Below are 22,746 nucleotides of genomic sequence, written 5' to 3' on the forward strand. Positions count from 1 at the left end.
TCTCAGGAGTGCAGTGGTCACCAGGGCAGAGTCCTCTGAATCCTCTAATTTTCCTCTTGATTTCCTGTCACCACACACCTTCAGATCTTAGTTACAGTTCTTTGTTAAAGGTGAAGCTGATGGCTGTTCCTTTTTCACACTTACTGTTCATAACCCCAAGGCACCAAAGAATAAAACAACATTGACTCACGTCACAATCTGGATATTCTCAAGGGTTTCCACTGTCTCAAGCGGAAAGGAGATCAATGAGAGGTAGAAAGAGATTAGACAAGACTGTTTCTGGTCTATCAATGTAGAGCATTTTGTGAGGACATCCTCTTCCAGATTGTAGGCCCTCTCCTTCTTCCATGCACATGGCATTATATTGTCACTGCAAATTGAGTTTAGCTCTCAACCGAGCACGTGTCTCCACTTCAGTGCAAGAACAGCCTCAGTGACAGGCTATGCCTTGGTGAACTTAGAAGTCGAAGGAGCTGAGCCACCCAGGCAAACACCACAGAACAACCACCAGCACTCCATGTTTTTCAGTATCCGGCCTATTGCTCTGTGCTTTGGACGTTAACAAGCATTATTTTTCTGTTGCAGCACAAGTTTTAGAAGCAGAATAAAATTGCTTAGGAAGCATGGTAATGCATATAATGTTAAGAAACCCACACTTAACATCCCAGACAGTTTCTTTAGCCTTTAGGTGAAAAAAATATCCTCTCCTATAAGTAGAAGCAGCTACCTCAGTGCTTTCTATCTCAGCAGATCTTAGCATGCATGTGAATGCTTTACAATAGCAACCTTGCTGATAACCAAGCACCCAGTATTAGTAAAGCGCTATCAGATTTTATTAAAACCCCATTAAGAGGAAAAACTGAATTCACTTATGCTCCATAATTATTGTAACCAAACTGCTTAAATGAGGGGAGGAGATAATGATATTAACTACCCAACTCAAAGCAATCCTCTGTGGTATGATTCTAAATATTCTCTTGGCTGAAATTTATGTAAATTGAATTCATCTAACATTAGTTATTACTAATCTAGCTACATAAAAACACTTTTCTGTAACAATTAGTTCTTTAAAACATTGTGTTTTAATTAGACCTGGGACATTATTAAACTAAGTGTAAATATGTACAGTATCATTCCATGCATTGTTTTGTCTGCATATTTATAGGAATATGGGCTTTGGTGGAGTTTAAAAGGAATTACTTTGCAGTTGGTTGGTAGTTTTTATAAATCTCCTTACCAGTGAAAACACCTCCAGATGCTTAATCTAAGTGTATTTCTGCTCATCAAGATGTATTCGGCATTTCTACATTTTGCCTATCACAATGTGTTCCTTTTCATCTGAATAAGCTCATCTCAGTATCATATCTAACATTATGCTGAGTCTTTTCCTGCAGACATTTTGTTCCACGGTTTATTTTAATTTAACTTCTCAAGGACCATTTCCTAGTCTTAAAATAAAAAAAAAAAATTAAAAATAGAACAAGAGTTAAAAGCATAGCACATCTTTCAGCCCTTTTAAATCAGCTTGCTTCACACTATCACACACAGGCACTGGCCCACAGGGCATAGTCTGAGAACAGACAACATACTGTCCTCCTGGCTTTGTCAGGGCTACACATAAGTGCAGAGACCCACCCATGTGCTACACACTGTAAGACAAGGAACATAAGAAAAACTGCAGCCTTGCCAATGGTCAGATCCTTCCAAATTATCTCCAGGACCCATATATGGTTATGGTCACAAAGGTATATAGCTACATCTAAGCCTATCCACAGACAGCACATCATCAGACACTAATAAGAAAAATGCAAATGTGATTTAGATTCATCATGAATTAAAGATAAAGGAAATACGATCTCCACCTATAGCTAAGTCTGTAAGTTAGGCATCAATATAAACTGATGGATTTCCAGAAACACCACCAGGACCATCCATAACCTTCTCAGAAAGAGGCCACTTATTTTCATATTTTATAGAAGAGTTTCGACTTCAAACAAGTATATATATATATGTATATAATTAATGCTTCGCCAGTTGTTCACAGAAAACTTACAAAGTGACCACATGCAGTGACATCCAGGAGCCACTCAATTAAAGGCCATGCAGACCTACAGCACTGTGAAACTGGTAAACTGGCTACTTATTACAGTCCCTGGCCCACTATCATCCCATTGCATTTTCAGCCATAACGTTCATTCCATCATCTTCATAACCAGAAAAGTTTGTAAGAGCAAAGCTTTCAGTAAACATATTTGTGATTTATTTTCTGTCATACATACATATTCCCTGCACAATCATGATTTCAAACTACGGTATCACAATAAGCATCTAAATGTGTGTATATATTTGTGACTTAAAAGTGGCCACTTACTTTATAATTTTATTTTTTAAAAAACAGTAATTAGAAAAAAACAGCTGGTACTGTGGTTTGATTCTAGGCGAACTTCAATATTTTTGAAAAGTCTTTCCTGGGAATTTTTTTAACAAGAATGTTTACTGCAATGCTGCTCCAAGATTTCAAAAACAATCTGAAGTGAATAAAAAGTGAAATGAGGTAATTATATGTAAATGAAACCTTCCAATGATCACTTCATGGAACTAAGATCAAAACCAAAATCAGGAGTATTACATGAACACACAAACTAGCTCAGCTTCTTTAACTGAGATTTCTTCAAAGAGCTACAAACAGGTTCTAGAAATTAAAATATGTTTATGTTGCTTTACAAGGAGCTGGCATTGTAGTCAGATGCTCTGGGGCCTAAATTCTTATTTGAAGTCAAAAGACATTCTCCTAACGACAGCTGAACTGAGGCCTTTGGGTATTCACGGAAACCTCCTGAACTGAAAGCCAGGGACAGGAGAGAAACTGGAGCTCGTGCCAAGCAACGACAGAAAATGCCACGCACATACACAGACTTAAGGGTTGCTCTAACACTGGGGTTCCACGGTTTGAGGCAGAAAGTACCTTCTTCCCATGGGAGGAAGACATAATAGGTGACAAACAGGAACAAGTACTTGGGAATCGATATTTTAAAAACTGGAGTAGTTGTCTATACCCACAAAACTTACATTCACACTCCTAACTTTAACCTAGTCCCTCAAAAAAGCAGCAGCACAATGCATAACTTCAAAATGCCATACAACATTCTCTCCTGGCAGTACAGCTTTACATACCTCAACTCCCCAACTCCAGCTTTTCATAAAACAAATATGCATAAAGCAAGCTATTTTGTACTTGCAGTTTTAATTTCCTAATTCGAATTCTTTTGTCATTCATTCATTTTATACATCATAGTCCTCTTTATGGGGACACAGGATTGGAATCACAAATGCACACTTCTAAACATGCACAAATCTTAGTCAAGAAGAACAAATTCAATTATTAGCTGGTAAATAAATTAAACAGTCACAGTAGCTTGCCTACATATAAAATAATTTGTATTTAATATTCGTTAATGTCCCTCTAAACAACGTATCAGTAGAAGAAATCTATTCTTCCTTTCTTTATAAATACATGTACTTAGTGCTCTTTACCATTTCCTTCTGAATCTTTGTAGACTATCAGGCCACAAATACTGGCTTTTTACAGAAACGGTTATATTTCCAGCTGGATTGATTGCTTTCCCATATCTAGCTATTTTAGTGTGTTCCTCAGAGACACTGAGTGGCTTCACTGACAGTGAAATATGCTAAACAAATGACAAGTCACTGAGTAAATTAGCATCTACTCTCTGATCAGCTGGGTCATGTTTTCTTTTCAAAATCCATGGCCTCTTGATAGAAAATAATGAGTATTTGATGGGCCTTATTAGAAAAATCAATATATTGATGCCCATGTCTGAAACATCTGCATAATAATAGAATCTGTTAACCCATTAAGGAGAAAATTAAGATGTGTTTACACATTATTAATTTACCATGAGCAGAGACAGTTTATTCACTATTTTTCTAAAGAGTTTAACAAAAAGAAAAGAAACTGTAATATCTGTATTTAATGGCATGGTGACATAAATTGAAAGAGGATTCAAATTTTTGCCAGCTAAATGGCACAATTCCACCAACACTAATGTGAAAAATACAAACACACCAATGATACTGTTAAAAATAAGACTATTAAAGCACTTGCTATAAATACTGCATTACTTACCAAAAAACTTCCAAAAGCAGAATTAAATATAGCAGCTGCCTGAAGAGAGAAAAAGATAAATATCACCAATGGTAAAATAGCTATAGTACAAGAACAAAATGTTATTCCCCTGTCCAACAAGCTATTAGATTCTCCAAATACACACATACACAGAGACCATTATGCAGTTAGCCACTGCTTAAAAAATTGCCAGTGGCCTGTAACTTATGAAGACTGATAGGTTCTAGTTTATGCATTCATAAATAATGTGCTGAAACAGACAAAAGCAGGAGGAGAAAACCCTTGCCGGTAGACTTAAGAGGAATATCCACAGGAACTAAGAATATTACACAGAAGCTTGGTCTCACTGCTTTTGCTCTAATTTGCCAGGAACATTTTTACATATTGACCTATTAATTAAAATAAATATAATCTGACTTAACTAAAACACTGCATTTTCATAGATTTTAAGCAATTTTTAATGGAGTATTAATCAGGCAAGCAAACTAATTTAATTGTTCATCATAATAAAGTTTTGACAAATTCAGGAGTTTCTGTAGTTTGACCAACTAATTTAAAACAGTAACAACAAAAAACCTAACAAAAACAACCCACAACAATCCCACACTTCTGAGGCCAAAATGTCCGATATTACTTTTTACTCGACAGTCTTTTAAAATAAGAAAATAAACAATTTTGATAATGACTTTAGATGTGTTTGTGCTTACCTAATATCCAGGAAATATAAGGTAGTAGTATTATTTCTTAACATTAACTCATTAAATTCCAGGAAGTTAAAACTTGAGCCTTGCATAGCTTTCCCCAATTACCAAGAAAGAACAGAAACTCTTGTATGGCAGCCAGTCTGATGATGAAAAGCCACACAGCAAAGGTAAGAGGAAAGGGAGGAGGGATATCTACCATTTACATGAAGATTTAGAGCAGAGTCAAATTAATCACCCTGGACACTTCCAGCCGCAGATTAATAACAAGTGGATGCTAGCGAGTTTAGCAAGTTTGAATAAAGTCCAAAATCAGGGTAGGAGCTGTAGCTGAACCTGCCTTCTGCTCCATAAGAGGATGCAATGAAAATGAATGGGTAATGAGATCCTTGGCTCTAGAGAGCTTAGCTTTCTTATTCAAGTTCATAATTAATTCAAAGCTTTGATAATTTCATTAGATTCCTCCTCTGCTGGCCCTATCAATAAAAGATGGCACTGGACCGCAGCTCCTCAGTGGCCCAAATACAAAAACAAATGCAGACTGGGAAACCTTTGCTGACTTGCTTACTAACAGGGACAATGGCATATGGCACTCCATGTTGCGGAGGGAGCATCTGAATAGATACAGCTAAATAAAACATTATAGTTGACAGTTGTAAACTACAGTAACATATTTTAACACCTCTTCCTCATCAGCATTCCTTTTTTGAACATAAAAAAAGAGGCACAAGTCCAAACAGCTCCTCTTGCCAGAGATCACAGCAAGAGTGAGTACTACTTAAAACAATCTTCAACAAGTGTGAATTAAATCGGGATTTTCTACTTGTATTTGAATCTGTGTAGCTGGTACTTTCATGTGGCAAGAGAGACACACATTATACCCATGCACAGAAACCTACTGCAAGGGATCAGTTAATATATCCCTCTTAAAGTTCCTATTATCATTATATTAAAAAACTTGTCAGGTTTATCAAGTCTCTTTGGTATTTGTTGGACATGTGCCATTCTTTTACACAAATTGACTGTATTTGACCACTTCAATCTGATAAAGATGCACAAAGATCCCTTTTATTACATCCTGCCCCTGTATCCATGAAGGAGGATCTAGACTTCCATTTTTATGCACACTCAGAGATCTTTTTCTTGCAAAACAGTCTTTGCTATATAAAACAGTGTAAATCAACTGTTAAGATCTGAAAGACAGAAGCATCTGGGCTCCACTTCCACACCAGAAGGCTGGGAGGAAACTTAATGGTCCCCTCCTCCCCATGCAGATTTTGTGTGCAGAAGGATAGCTACATTTCTGCTGCTACAAAGAACTGTATCACTCACCTTCTTCAGGAAAGATGGTGAAGTCCACACAAAATGGATAGAGAGCATAAAAAGCAGCTCTTCCCTCCCCACATGCTAAACTTACCTCTTCTTGTCTCAAAAATATCTGGTCCTACCAGAAGTTGGTTTCAGGCCAGGCTCTGCTTACAGTGCAGGTGAGCCTGCCAGACCACATCTACTGATGCAAGAGAAATAACTTTAGTGCTAGACAGCCCTCAACCGTTCTCCTGTCATTTCAACAATGCACAAAGAACAAAGCAGTAGCTGGCAAGAACCGATACACTCAAAAGGACACTGTGCATCTAGTTTTAGCCACATCGGTGGCTACCAATCCTGATTGGAGGATCATCTAGAGACATGACATTTTTTACTTAAAATAAGCTGCAATTCCCCTTCCAGGAGAAATTCTGTACCTGGAAAGGTGGTAAGGAGAGACACTAGATGGTTCTATGGTGTTGATACTAGATGGTGATATTTTTGCCCATCGATAAACTTGTTTTCTTTCTTGCTTCCTGATCCACCCAGAAGATTTATGTTTGTTTGTTTGCTTTAATATTCTCAAGCATATAACAGGTACTAGGATAACATTCTTAGACAAATTTTATGCTTCAGGTATTAAGCCAGTCATGTGCAAAAGTCATAATTCACGACTGGTCCAAGGGTACACTAGTTTGCAATTTTTAATTCCCTTTCTCCAAAGTGTCAGAAACAGTCCATGGCAGATGATTAAACACTCATTACAAGCAAAAGAAAAAAAAAATAAACCAGGAAGACCACAAATTAAGCTATAATCATTCAGATGATTTGCCTCAGTAAGGGAAGACTTATACATGTCAATTACTCTATTTGCTGTTTTCTTTATAAACATTTCTCCTGCAAAATAAACTTAGAAGTAAATTTTTCTCATACCCACAAACATGGGGCTTGTATTTGTGATTCTGGTTCAGCTTAAACAAACTGGTAATAAACTGAATCAACTGCTCCAATTTGTAATTAGATGTACCTAGTAGCATGACCCTGTAGAATTTAAACACTTTGTGCTTCCAACTCCCTTCTATCAAGAGGGATAATATTGCCTACATACCTCACAGGGCATTGTCAAAATTAATTCATTGCTTAAAAAGCACTCTGAGATCCTTAGAGGGATGATACAAATAAACATTAGTGCTGACACATGATACAGCTAGGCTCTTCATTTTCTATTTGAAACATTTATTAGTCACTATTATTGAATAACTTTTTTTAGTGTTTGCTCCTTTTGTGCTTCAACAGATACCAGACTATCTGCAGTCAGCTTAAATGAAACACTAAAACATGAAAACATTTAGATGTCCTTATAATACTCCAAGTTCAGATTTGCATGTTTGCAAACCGTTCATTACACTTACCATCAATGAGGGGAGAGTTCTCTATAAAATCGATGGTAAGATCCTTTCAAAAGGTAAATGCATAGCCACGTATTGAAATGCAAGGTCAGACCACATTCAAAAGCAGCAGTAGTAATAACCAGACCAATTATTCAAGTTCACATCAAGTCAGATGTAAAGACGGAAAGTCATTGCCAGTAGTCTTTACAGAAGAGCATGTACATCTCCACTGGAGTTTAAAATAGTACACACTAGCTCCACTAAACAACAGATTTACTTAATAGTAAGTAGGTACAATTTCAGTCAACTCTGTATGCCACTGGGCTCGAGGGAACTCTCTCGCTGGTCTGCATTGCTGGGGAGGATCAGCTGGCCTGGAGCACTTTCAAGTGAGAAGTAAGCAGTCTGCCTCTGAAGGAAACCTATCTGGCAGTACTTGGCAGAAACTTTCCTCCTCCCATACCTGCGCAAAAAGCTTCAGACCTTCACTGCCCACCTTATCCTGGAATACATATGTACGGAAAACACTGCTCAGGTTTGTAACAGTGACAGCAACAAGATCCAAGACAGTCCTCATAGCAACTATGGCTAGTAAAAGACAGAAGAAAAACGCAAAGCCACAAGCAAGGGGCTGAGCACTTCCCCATGGGTGGGTACCCAAATTCAGTGGCAAGTACACACAGCATGCAAGTACATGTGACTGGGCAGCAAATCAAACAAGCATGTCTTGAGGACATCAAATACAGAATAGAATCTGAATTCATTCCATTTCCTTTTATTTTGGTATCAAGCCAAATTATCTTGGAATTTATTAGACTAGATATATTATGATAATAATGTAGCAGGTCTACATTAAAGAAGAGGAAAAGATACGCTGGCAACATTTGGAACACCTGGGTCAAAACCCAACCAATTATATCATTACCAGCAGGATTCGAGTTCCAGCTCAACTGGAACTACAATTTCCTTTACTGCAGAGTCACAGGGAAACAATGGTGCCTCACAGCTTTATACGAGGACCGTACCAAAAAAAAGTAAAAGGCTTTTTTGCAAATATGTATATCTTTTTTTAACACTAAAATGTTTGATTCTTGAGTGCCATTTGGTAGCCTTTAGGGAGATAACCTTCCTAACTGTACTTAACCCTAAGCTTACCCCCAGGCACCCCACAGCTGAGCGAGTACATGCAATGCACACTAGGACCTGTCTGGCCCCAAGTCATCCTCACTCTGTGGAAAGCACGTTCCAGGGCCAAGGCTACAGATGCAGAGTAATGAAGCTGAACGGCCTCAAAACATCTCAGAAGGAAGCGGCTTGGGCATCATTCAAAGCTGCTCTGTGTATGCCTGCAATTAACTGCGGTTAAAACCTTATCATTTTCAGACATGCACTAGTGGGATATACAGCTCAAGTACCAGGCATAAGACTAAATATCCTATTTAACACACATGGCACAATGAGAAGAGAGAACAACCCAGGAGAATAGAAAGCTGGAGAAAGACAAGGACTCTAGCAGTACTACTGCAGGATTATGCCGTAGAGGGCAGAGAACACAATGTGGTAATGTACCATATTAGAGTGTACATTCAATAGATCTAGGTCTCCTATTTGATAGGGAGAAGAAAAAAAAAAAAAAAGTAAAAAAAAAAGACCGAAGGAAGTGATGGAAATGGTTTGACCAAACAGGACAGAAAAAGAAATTTTATCTACCCAAAGAGATCAGTGTAGTTCGAGAAGGTGGAGGAAGAAGGCAGGACGTCAGAAGTAGCTTGAATGAGTAGGCAGAGTCCCTTTAAACAACTCCTTCAATCTCCTATTTAAAAATAAAATCTCATGTGAGTGTTACCGCAGCTCATGTCTTAACTGCTGTTTGCATTAATAAGATGTTACAGCTCTGTAGAAAGCTATTTGCCATAGCACTGTTACTGCAAACAGAATATAAATATACCTAATAAGGTTTAATCTGTGTTGCTGTTCATAACTATTCATCTGAGTTCAGACAGGAAAAAAAAAATATATATATTCAAGTTCCTGGTTTTGAGCACTAAATTGAATCAGGTGTCCTCTTCTCTTAAGAAAATTAAGTTGCTTTTGTGCAAGAGTGTTTTAATGAGAACAGAGCCTGCCGACATTGATAAATGGGAATGACACCAGAGAGAGCATGTAAGCAGGACAATATGTGCATGTTACAGTCTTACAGGCTATTTTTCACTGACTATCCTGAATGACTTCGCTGTTTCTTAAGGGGCCTATTAATCTCAAATTTAGTTATTACACAACGTTTATTTGAACATATATTCTGTGGATGATGACAGTTAATAAAGGAAATCTTTTACAAGCTGTATTTTTACATATTGTTCCAACTGCAGCTCCCAGTCATTCTACTGTATTGATGGAATAACCTAGTTATGATGCAGCTTTAAAAAAGGCACATATATTCAGATTCTTTTCTAAGCATATGGGGACTCTTAAATAACTGTTAAAATGCATATAAAAATCCTGCTACAGCATGGCAAAAATAAAAGAGGTAGAGTTAACTGCTCAACAAAAACTCTAGCTGCACAGTCGCCCCCTCAAAGGCAAAGCACAAGCCTTTTTAACACTCCAGCATCATCTTTGAGAAACAAACAGGGACTAGATTTGACTCTTGGAGATGTACACACACGCCATGTTGAATTCAACAGAAGCTGTAGTATGCATCTGACACATGAATTTGGCCCCATGTGTTGTATATGTGATAGGGCAGCTCAACAATGGTATTTCATTTAAAAAAAACCCAACTAAACAGACAAAAAAACCCAAACCAAAACCACAAAAAAAGCCACCCCCCAAAACTAACACAAAACAAAAAAAAAACCACAAAACCAAAACACACAAACAACAGACTTTGATAAAAACTAAGTTTTTAGTCTAAAGAAATCTTATAAAAATGTGAACTCATGTTCAAAAACTCTCTTAAAAAATACAGAATTACTTTTAATTTTTTTAGTGGAGTAGAACTGTACACATAATCTTATCCTCTTAAAAAAACCCAAAACCACCAAAAAACCCCTACACTCACCAACCAAGGAAACCCCAGAACACCAGAGGAAAACCCACTAAGACATGGAGGGGATTATGTTTTTATCCACTGCTGTGTTCCCTGTGGTCCAGCACAATTTGTTGACTGTGAAAAAGATATCACCTAATCCCCAACCTGCCTCTAGAGCTGTGCTGACAATATGAAAACATTTCTTTATTTCAACCATGTTCAATAACCATCAGTTTTATGGAAATGACACTGAAAAGGCACCAGAAAATGAAAACAGGATAACTAATATGCTATTTGTTCGCATTTCAGCGGGGGAACGTCATCCAGAGAATGATGTCCTCTAAAACACCTCGTTGAGCCATGGATCCAAAGCAGCACACACTACAGATTTGTTCTGGGCTGGCAGAGGTTGCCATCACCTGAGTACAAGTTTGTGCTGCTTCAGCCAGGCTCAGCATTCTGCCACAAGCAGTGCACGGAAACAAGCTGGGAGCTCTGCTGGCAGAGAGCTATTGCCTCCTGCTTCTTACTAGCCAAGTTCTTTCTGCTGAAAATCAGTCTTTCACTCCCCCATTTTTGTAGTTCCTCATAACCATCACTGCCTGGTGGTAATAATATTTACAAATACAAAACCATCCATCAAAAGGATGTCAAAAGGCAGGCTTTTTAGACACACTTACTTAGTGTACGTGGTGCTCTCTACTGAAGGATTTCTCTGTTTCACCAATAGTTTCAGCAATACTGAGACAGAGAAAGAAAACTATCCCACTTTCTTTCCTCTCGTCAGAAGTGGCAACTTCTCTCTACTGTGAGCAACCGCCACGACTCAAGGGAGTTCTGGAGGGCAGTCCTTGACCAGCCATACCCCGAGCCCAGTGGTACACTGAACCTGTAGCTTAACCTTCCTGTCCTTCCATCAGCTGCAGCACAACACACAAAATCACACTCATGAGACACAGGGCCTTGCAGTGTTGGCTCCTACGTCACCCACCCCAATGGGGCAGTAACCTCCACATCTACAGTGGAGTTTTGAATACCAACATGAATAAACAGAGGCAGTTTCGCTTTTTCTCTCCTCTACTTAAAAATTGTAAATGCAAATATTAAGATTACTGCCCAATGCCAGTGTAAACATTCAAGCAAGCAGTGATTTAAAGCTGACAGACTTGTAGCCAAACATGCTTTCTCATGCTGGGTACATACGTGCATAACTATCAGCAAACTTCATGCTCTAGCATCCAACCTACTCCTCCACAATGTTCATATGGCTCTGTCACACCAAAAAGCTCTGGGTTCCTGGGAAGGCACACAGCCAAGCTCTTCATATGTATTTTTCCTCAAATGGAAAGCCCATTTCCATAATTCTCCTAGACATGGAGAAACAGAAGGCAATTTCCCCCTTCTACCTGCGTCCTGTAAAGTATAAGCCTTAGCAGCCATACATTTGACCTGTGAAAAAAAACGTGCTACACTACACAATTAAAGGGCAAAAAGGAAAGAATCTAACCAGTCACTGACATTTTGGTATGAAAACTACCCACAAACCTTATGCACATCATGCATTTGTTAGCGACTCAAGGCTTATTACCTTAGCAGTGAAGACACTAGCTCTCGCACCAGAACCAATGGACTGCTGAACAATGATTTAATAAAGCGGGCTCAGCTGAACAGCGGTACACACGTAACTCTGTCAACTTGATCTTCTGTTATGGTCAAACACTTCATAACTGTAAGTGACTTTCTCTCTAAAAAAAAAAAAATTACTGTAGAAGGTATCCTCAAAAGGATACAGAGCAATAACAACCTCCCAAACATACTTTTATTTAAGTTCACATTTTCTGAGATCTTAAGCTGTGATAAAAACACTTAAAGGTCTTGTCCCCTGATTCTCCTGGAGACACATCATCCATAACATGATTAGAGGTCTAGTTAAACAATGCAGCCCACAACTCCAAAGAGTATTACTTCCCTGCTGAAGTGAAATGAAAGCACAAGGCCACTTTTTAAAAGGTGCCCTTTGCATTAACTGTAAGGCTGTGCCTGCACCACTATTTTTCTATAAACATCCCACCGTCATATTGCTTTCTGGGCAGTTAGTAGCAGAACCAGACATTTTAACAGCTATGCCATCCAAACCAGCTCAGAATGGCATTGTTATTAAAGCCCCTGCCACCACTACCACAGGGAACAACTTCACTATTAGTTGTGCAGTGCCAGGAGATGGGAAATAAAACACTGGTGCAAGGAAGGTCACAGCATGGGAAGGGTGGCTGAAGTACCAGCTTTGTCAAATGAAAAGTGGCCCATTGCCCAGATCCATGAGCCCCAACCTCGTGTCAGAACGTGTCACAGGTCAGTTAAAAAAAATGAGATTTTCATCTCATCAACAAATGTCTGTCCATATCTCAAAGAAGTACAATTACTTTTTTTTTTTTTAACCTAGCCCAAAGGTTAGGCTTTAATATGAGCCAGTATTCTATGGTACTGGAAATTCCCTTTTTATAAATCCAGCCAAAGCTCTTCATGCTGCAATATTGTGGCAGAGGTAGAAAGAGAAGGTAGCATACGATAAAGAAGAGACCAGCACTATAGCCACTACCTGAAGGTACAAAAGGAACAATCTTGACACATACAACTGCATTCTTTTAAATGCTGCTCAGATACTTCTATCATGTAAATTAGCAATTCATATGTTATATGTATTATATAGAAGTTACACATACGCAGAGTAAGAAAGTGCATACATGCACATCTTTATATATTACATATCCCCAAAATTTGCCCAAGGAGTTCAGCAGTGGATCAGTAACCACTAATGCTCCAAGCTTTCTTTCTCTGAAAATAAATTAACTACAATAATGGTATTTACCACCACCCTTCTTTTGAAGCATGCCCAAAACATCTTTAAATTCCAATCAGCTAGTTGCCCCCATTTTCCAAGAGGACTGCCATACCCTCTAATCCAAAGGGGGTAGGGTAGGGGGGGGGCTAATCTTCATTAAAGCGCAAGGATTAATATGCAAATGCCAATCAAGTCTAGGTCAGGGACTTGATTTCGCAACTACTTGGTTAGCAGTAGGAGTACGTCACGAACTACAAAAATGCCAAAACTGTTCTTTGGAATTTTCATTCACATATATATATTTATTACATAAACATATATATAAAATACATAGTGACTCAACTAAATTAAAGATATTTTTATTACTTCCTTGAAGTAATTTACTTTACTCTCTAACACAATAAAATACTATATAACCACTACTTCTCTGAAGAAAAGGTGGAGAGAAAACATTAAAACACCTATGTCTTTCATGTACAGAATTCTACTCACGTTCTGCGGAGCACAGAGTCTCACTAAGAGCTGTGCTGGGTGCGAGCCTAAGAAATGCACCAGCTTGTTTTACTGCAAAAGGTCACAAACTTGCCGTCTGCGTTGAACACGCTTTGTGGCAGCATTCACTGAGCTTGTACAGTTTCCATTTACATCCAGAGTTGGCTGAAAACTGGAATATCCAACATAAGGGATATTCCAGTATTTAAACATTTGCTTTAAACCCAAGTTCCACCCACCTCTAGATTCACTGTTTCTCATACAATGAAGGAAATTTTCTTTTTTAACCATTTCATTTTGGTATTTTGCTGCTTTCAGCTGAATTGCTCTCGTGTCTAGTGGAAGATGGCCTCTGTCCATGGTTGTCGCTGCACAAAGCTTTTCAGCTGGTCCACAATGCAGCAGTTATTAAATTCTTATGATGCACTGAGAAGACACAGCCAGTTTATCAAGATAAATTAAAGCACAGAACACCTAAGTTACACTGAAAAATGTGGTTGACGTAAAAATGATTTGTTTGCAAAACTGACCAAACCAGACCCAAACCAAAATATTTACATACAGACTTTCCTGAAAGAAACTACAAACATTTCTACAAAGTCTAAATTGCATACACGGGGTGGCGGGGAAGAATGGAAAAGCTCCCAACTCAACATGGTTTATAGCCCAAGTTCCGTATTTCTAAAGCAGTTACGTAACAACTAGGTTACAATATGAAAGAAAAATAAAAATGTAATTACTGGAAAAAACTCCTTCAACTGAAAAACACTTATTTTATAACAATGTGTCTATTGTCCAGCATTTTGTAGTTAAAATCATTTCTGATCTTACTGATAAACTGTAGAGACAAGGCCAATGCATTCCAGTTTGCCCACAAAGAACTCCAAGTAGAACTCAATAAAGAAATCAGTAATTTTGTGTTAAGTACAAAAGCTCCAGCCGAACAAGATACTGCTACTACCTTTTCTGTGACAGTTATTCATCAAGGGCACCCAATGAGGCAAGAGGCGTGGAAGCAAAATTGTACTGTTATGCCATTTAATCCCAGAACACCCTGTATCTACACAGTCAGACGAAACTAAATTTGCAGAAGTAATCTAGATCCAGAATTCTTTTCCACCTTAAAGTACTTTGGGTAACATAAGATGCCCTATGATACATAAGTGGACAAGACTGCGTAAGAAGTACATTCACGACTGCCAGGTCAAAAGTGGGAGAGCTGTCAACTTTCCTGCACCGCAGAAGGTCCCAACGCCAAGAGGACACACCTTCTTAATAGCAATTCAGAGTAGCAATACGTGTGAACACAAAACTAAGGAATGGAATTGGGAAATGCAAACAAACGTGTGAAGAGTAGAAAAAGCCACTGTATACACTAGAAGCAATCAGAAATCACATCTTAAACACCAAGTACCAGCTAAATGTACAAGAAAAGCACCTCACCTATCAAACAACTTTATATCTGACACACTAGCTGCATTTCATAAAAACAGCTCTCACTTTCAAAAGTTTAATTTAGTTTAACAGCTATTTCTTTGAGGAGTCTGTGATCAGCACTTTGGGGGTAAAACAGACAAATAAGGATGTTAAAAATCACGTCTGGCTGGCATTTCAAGTTTTGCCACTGATAGAAGCTTGATAAAAGGTAGAGAAACATTCTGTATACCAGGTCATATCATCAAGGGGCGGGGGGGGGGGGAAAGAAATCTGTTTATGGAACAGATTTTCATCTCTCACATTCATTCTAGAACGAAGTCACTGTTTACTCAATTCTATTGCAGAAAGGACCTCAGAAAAATATCACAACATAGTCACCATCTCGTTGAATCAAAGTTCAATTTGCTCTAACACCATAACAAATACATGTCTGTAATCTGTATCTATCTCCTACTCTTGTGGAAGTATCAACAAAATTCAGAGTGATATACTTATCTACAATATATAAAAGAATCATATCACCACTGTAAGCTGTAGTGTAGCAATATAGCAGCAGAGCATGAAACAGTAATCAAAGTCCTGAAAAATACACCATTGTCAGCATTGTACACTGGTACCAGTGTATTATAGCACCTTGGTTTAAAATAAATCAACTTAAGTGCCTGCTTTGGTAAGCACTTCAAATTCACTGTACATCAGCATTAGGGGGGTAATGCAGAAAGAAACAAATCAGGAAATGGGACTTGTAAATAACAATTCAATTAGCAGATTTATATTACTCATTTCCTAATAAACTTTCTATCCGCACCTACGCGCAAACCCTCCTACGGCCTTCCCCCCTTCATTTACATATCTGTGCAGGCCTGCTCTTTTTTCTTGCGAGCCCCTTTGCCCTTTCAATCATGAAGTATATTACTCCACTGTCAGAGCAAAGCAGTTCCTAACAACAGGGAGCCCAGCTGGGATAGGAAGAGGGCAGCAGGCTCAGGCATTAACATAATAATCCAACTGTGCTCCCCCAGGCCCTTAGGGCAGACAGCATATTAGGTAGGCCTCCTGCGCCGTCCGGGTGGAAGCCGCCAGATCACCTGCCCATCAACCTGTGGCAGTGGCCCCCGCCACTGCTGTACAGGCTCCTGCCAAGCCCCGGTGCCCAATTACCTTCCCACAAAAGACACGCATCCATTTTTCCATGTCTGCTTAACGTACCTGCGGCACATCCTTATTTACGATTTGAATGTACCTTGATGCGTCATTTCCAACAGACTCGCTCCTTGCCTTCTTCACTTCTGGTGAGTCTAGGGTTTTTAACAGCACCTACGGCTGTTGCCAGCAGGAACCAGACCTTGAAACAAAATTGCACCGCTCTCCAGATGCAACTTTCAGCCCTACCTATCTCCTCTGGGTTTTTCCCCTCAAAGAAAGAGCAGGAAAACACAAAAAGGGAGACACATGCCTTTGTTCATTCTGTGTCGTGCCATCCACAGAAACCAGTTCAGGGTTGCCTTGCTTATCCTTTCTGGGGTTGGCAACACTGGAGGATTTTCAGCAGCAAAGCTATTTTACAATCTTTGGTATATGGCCTGTCATCACTGGCTACTGATTAAGGAGTAGAGTCCGTGACAATGTTTCAGCTGTACAAAGACAAATAGAAGAAATTTCCAAGAAACACCATATAGTACTGATTTCAGATGCAAGACCCATGAAACCATCCAATTTAGAGAAGGCTTACAATTGTACTACTACTCTTCCCAACTAACATTTCTTAATATCTGAGAAATAGTCCCACATGTCAAATGCTTTGGGCAGCAAACTACAACTCAGAATACTAATTTGCATGTCCCTTCTGTTGAGCCCTTAAAAAAAAGGTTCACATTTAGTATGCAGTGTATTTTATTGCGGTTCTCTTACAAACCCTTTTATTTACAGTATATATGCTGTTTGTACAGAGTACAAGCTCAGGTACTTAACAAGAAAGAATAATAAAATATACTATTTTCTTCATGTTATACAAGACAATCTCAAAGACTACTAGGAAAAAAGCCTTTGCTGCTAATGCAACTTTTAATTTCATTAAAAAATACATATTGTCTAATTCCCCTTAACAATGGAAGGCACAACAGAAATGTAATACAGTCTTATTAAAATAATATTTTGAAGACTGTGCAAAGCCAGATTTACTTGATCACTTGTGAAGCAAAATTTCCCTAACCTCATTAATTTTCATTTATCTAGCCCTCTCAAAGAAGGAAATACTCAGAAGTAATTTCATGTTTTATTTTAAATGCTTGGTTGTTATGTTACCAGTACAAAGAAGTGTAATGCATAGCAATCCATGTCACAATAGTCTGTCAGAGAAAGACCATGTAAAATAATGCTAGCTATATAATTTAAATACCTTAGAAAGCAACCGTTACAGAAGTTCTGCCTATTACTTTTCCTTGGCTACATAATGGTAACAAAAACTATACATTATGAATATCATGACACATTTTTTAAAAATTGCTTACAAGCAATTAATTTTCACAACATAGACATTCTCTTCTGCCACCAGTCATGATAACTTGTTAGCAGCATGCCCCTCTGAACTGGGAAGGGGGGGTGCAGTTAAAATAGCCCTTTGCATTGAATTTATTCTAGGTCACAGGGTCACCAATAAAACACTAGGATAACCTAGGGGTTTGCAAAATATTTTAATATAGTCAAGAGTCTTCTTACACAGACACAAGCTCATATATCTATTATGGCTTGACTTAGACTTTTAGGACCTGCAATTTTGAGAGGAAAAAGCTTTGTCAAATATCTCATGATCCTTCCAAGCATCTCCTTTAGCCCCACAAGCCAATTACCATCACATTGGTGACATAAAATTGAGTAGCACTTGGAACATTAACTACAGTTTTTCTCCTTCAACACCTCTAAATATAAATGACTACCCATAAACCAGGAAAAGGGGCTGACATTTTTAATTACAAGAGATTAGAAGAAAAATCCTTTGAATACTCTGAGTTTTCTAGAGGTTTGTTCTAATTCATTACTTTGCTTCTCCAAATTACAGGTCAAAAAGTAATGGCAAGTCGTACCAGACCTGCTGGAAAACCAGAAATTCAATAGCAAGAATTCTATACCAAGAATTTGAGTATAAGCAAGTCATGAAGTAGCTTTTGCTGTTGGAGGTGAATGTTTTGTTCTTACAGACATGTTGCCGGCGGATGACAACAGAAAGCTGCAATGTTACTTACATTCATCATTTTTCTATTAATTCAAATGTTGTGAATAGAGCACGTGAATGGAAATAAACTTGTGAATGGAAATACAGATTTTTCTATTTATTTCATGGCATGATCTTTAGATCAGGTCCATATCTAAATTAAGTCAATTGGAGATTTTTTAATTTGATTTTACACAGCTCAAGGTCAGAACATTGCAATGGCTCAGATAAGTAAAACGGAAGCTGTGGCTTAAGCTTCTGATACAGGGTGTGCTCTGGTTGTGAGGGGCTGTCTAAAATAGCTAACAGACCTGAAATTACTAAATATAAAAGTTGCAGTATGGAGGAAAATATAGACATGTTGTTTAAAATATATTTCATATAACAATATCACTATAAAAAAACCCCATATTTCCTTGAAGTAACAAACTATCAGGTCCATGCTGATGATGTATTTTAATCTACTTGATTTATCCTTCAATTCAACCACAATTTTATTTTCTTTTGCAAGACTCGCTCTTCCTGACTACTTGTACAGCCCTTGCTCTTTGACAGCACAGTTCCTATGGTTTTATCACTAAATACCAGAGAGGAGTACCTTCGTGCAACAAACAACTGTCTTCTTCCACTCATAGCTCTGCCAGCAGAACAAATATGACCCTGCAGCCTCTAGGTGCCCATCAGCCCCAACTAGAGAACACTGCTCCCACAGATTTGTAGCAGGCAGCCCCTTTAGTTCCTATGTTTTTTTCCTTTACAGAAGTTATTTCAAATTCATAAAGACTCTCTTGTAATGGAAGTACCCAGAATGAAGCAGTATTCATTAATATGCAATATAACACCTTAATGTACTCAAATTTATTCAGCTTGTTGTGGTGGGTTGACCTTGGCTGGACGCCAGGGTCCCACCAAAGCTGCTCTATCACTCCCCTTCCTCAGCTGGACAGGGGAGAAAAAAATATAATGAAAGGCTTGTGGGTCAAGATAAGGACAGGGAGATCACTCACCAATTACTGTCACAGGCAAAACAGACTCAACTTCAAGAAAAAAATTGATTTACTTTATTACCAATCAAATCAGAGAAGGGTAATGAGAAATAAAACCAAAAAACACCTTCTCCTCACCCCTCCTTTCTTCCTAGGCTTAACTTTATTCCCGATTTTCTCTACCTCCTCCCCCACAGTGGTGCAGGGGGATGGGGAATGGGGCTGCAGTCAGTTCATCACACATCGCTTCTACCCCTCCTTCTTCCTCACACTCTTTTCCTGCTCCAGCGTGGGGTCCTTCCCAAAGAAGACAGTTCTCCATGAACTCCTCCAACATGAGTCTTTCCCACGGGCTGCAGCTCTTCATGTTACTTCAGCATGGGTCCCTCCCATGGGGTGCCATTCTTCAGGGACAGACGGCTCCAGCGTGGGTCCCCCACGGGGTCACCAGTCCCGCCAGCAAACCTGCTCCAGCGTGGGCTCCTCTCCCCTCGGGGCCACAGGTCCTGCCAGGAGCCTGCTCCAGCGTGGGCTTCCCATGGGGTCACAGCCTCCTTCGGGCACATCCCCCTGCTCTGGCGTGGGGCCCTCCCCAGGCTGCAGGTGGGTCTCTGCTCCATCACAACCTCCGTGGGTGCAGGGCACAGCTGCCTCACCATGGGCTGCACCACGGGCTGCAGGGGAATCTCTGCGCTGGCACCTGGAGCACCTCCTCCCCTCCTTCTGCACTGGCCTTGGGGTCTGCAGGGTTGTTGCTCTCACATATTCTCACTCCTCTCTCCAGCTGCAATTGCGCAGGTGGTTTTTTTCCCTTTCTTAAATACTTTATCCCAGAGGTGCTACCACCATCGCTGATGGGCTCAGCCTTGGCCACCAGCGGGTCCCTCTTGGAGCCAGCTGGCATTGGCTCCAGCGGACACTGGAGAAGCTTCTAGCAGCTTCTCATGGAAGCCACCCCTGTAGCCCTTCTGCTACCAAAGCCTAGCCATGCAAACCTAATACACTTGTATAAGGTATTTACACCTATTTCGGAGTTTACTAAAGCACTTGAATTGCTCTAAAGCCTGTTTTTCCCTAAGTCCAAATAAAGAATCATTTTATAGGTCCCTAAGACATTTTGTGGTACAGAAAGAAAACATGCTACATGAACAAGAAACTGGGGGACAATCTAATTGCAGAAGATATCAATAATTTCACCAGTTCCAAACACCAATTACTGGTTTAATAACCCCTAGCACCTCATAACTTCATCCCTCAACATAAAAAATAGCTGGCATCTGCCAGGGAGAAGTAGTTCTGCAGTGCTTTTCTTGGCTCCTGTATTGCATTTGAATCTACCACATCATCTCAGATCTAGACACTTTTTTACTTAAACTGAAGAGGTGGTACTAGTGATCAAAATCCATATATGAGTTTTACCAGCCTGAAACAAAGAAGGAGATGGTAGTGCTTCTACTTCTACACCTAATCTAGTATTTGCTGACCATGTCCCATTCTCGCTTGTCGCTATGGCATGGTTTCCAGAGTTCTAGGCAGGTAACAAAGGAGAATAACATGAAAGGCATTTCCGTACCAGGTATGTTGGAATTCCATCTAGCAGTGCTCTCCCAAAACCTCAGCTATGGATTCAAGACCTGCACAGGAAGCACCTCGCTGCCTGCATGAGGTAACTCAAAAGAAGGTTATACTGGCCTCTGCAGACACGACTTCACGGACACATGGATTTTACCTATTCCAGTTCTGACTGTGACCTTCAACAGAGCAGTGCAGACAACCCAAACTGCTGCAACACCTCCCAGAGGAACAACTGAGAAGGAAAGTAAGAAAAAAACCAACCCACAAGGGTTGCACAAACCAGAATCCAAATGTTATGAAGAGCTGATTTCTTCACAGCCAGCCAGAATCTTTTGAGCAGCATGTAGCCCCTGTGCCTGGATTATAGCACTAGAATGGCAACGAATGATCCAAAATCCAGAGTGCAAACACTCATATGGAAACAGCTATTTCCTGCCTGTGAACCGCTCCTACACAGCTCCTCCTTCCCTTGCATCTCTGAGAAGCACAGTACCTGTTTCTATCCTATGAAAATTTTAATGAGGTTCATAATATTAATAAGATGATCAGCTACACCCAGTAATAGCCATAGGGCCTGAAAGGTTAAAAATAACCCTGCATCACCAGAAAACTTTACCCTCGCGTTTCTTTAGATACTGACTTTTTTTAAACACCGCTTTGGATGTACAGCAAGACTGATGAGGTATGCAACTGAACAGGAGCGGGGACAATAGAGCAGCAGTCATGGCCAGATGCAGACAGCAGGCACACCTATGTCAAAAGTGAAAATGTGAAAACACAATATACTTTCAGGCAGGTCAGCTTTTGGGGTTTCTTGCTCAAATAACATGTTTTGAAGAGAGACTGTCAAGACTGAAAGAGATAAATCAATTCAGTCTTTTAAATCACTCCAGGGATCTTTTCCTCACTCACTACTCACTCAAAAATGTCTCTTAGAATTGTTAAACACATGTAATAAAGGCAATAAACTGCAAATACATTCAGCGTGACCAGAAACACACCCTCCCACTCAAACATGCACCTGCAGTATTTACCACACAATGTTACATCATGTTAAAGAAAGTGAAATTGTAGCAGTCATAAACAACAGGTATGTCTGATAACTACAGTTTATTATTCAAGAGCTAGGAAAAATTGTTCCAAGTCTTCAATTCTACAACAGCAGACAATGTTATCATTTAGTAAAACAGACATTCCACTCAAAACCTTTATATTTTCATCTGGACAATAAAAAAAAAGCACAGAAGGCTGCAATCAGGTTTTTCTTTCACCAGAAGCCCCTCATTCTAAAAGCACGACAAGAATTCAGAGACAGCACTTACAATCTTAGTTTGTTATTTCAGAGTATATAATACAAACAAGCGTTGATCACTAAAAATATTAATTAGCATTTCATTAGAAATATCAATATGGGGAAAAAGCAGTGATGTGCAGACATCCTGCCTCTGGGATTAGATTCTAATTCAGTTTAGATTAGGAAGCAATGAACTAAAACCACTACCCTGACAAGTTAGCTATTCTTACTGACACAGTTCTGGATAGGAGTAACACAAGCGCTAAGGATGGCACAGTAAACAAAAAAACCCATGCTAATTTCTGACATTTACAAATGATAAAAAGGATCT

General features: G+C 39.3%; 1 protein-coding gene across 13 annotated transcripts in view; it reads right to left on the reverse strand.

Moving 5' to 3' along the window:
• Positions 1–22,746, reverse strand: part of SLC10A7 (solute carrier family 10 member 7) — a 157,088-nt gene that overhangs the window by 97,364 nt on the left and 36,978 nt on the right. For 10 of the 13 annotated variants that reach the window (XM_074823767.1, XM_074823778.1, XM_074823775.1 and 7 more), the window contains one exon: positions 4,148–4,186. The exons of the other annotated variants lie outside the window; for them this stretch is intronic. In XM_074823767.1, the coding sequence (XP_074679868.1) occupies positions 4,148–4,186 (39 nt within the window). The remainder of the gene's footprint in view (positions 1–4,147; positions 4,187–22,746) is intronic. 13 annotated transcript variants of the gene reach the window in all.

This window comes from Strix aluco, chromosome 4 (assembly GCF_031877795.1).
Source record: "Strix aluco isolate bStrAlu1 chromosome 4, bStrAlu1.hap1, whole genome shotgun sequence".
Classification (NCBI taxonomy): domain Eukaryota; kingdom Metazoa; phylum Chordata; class Aves; order Strigiformes; family Strigidae; genus Strix; species Strix aluco.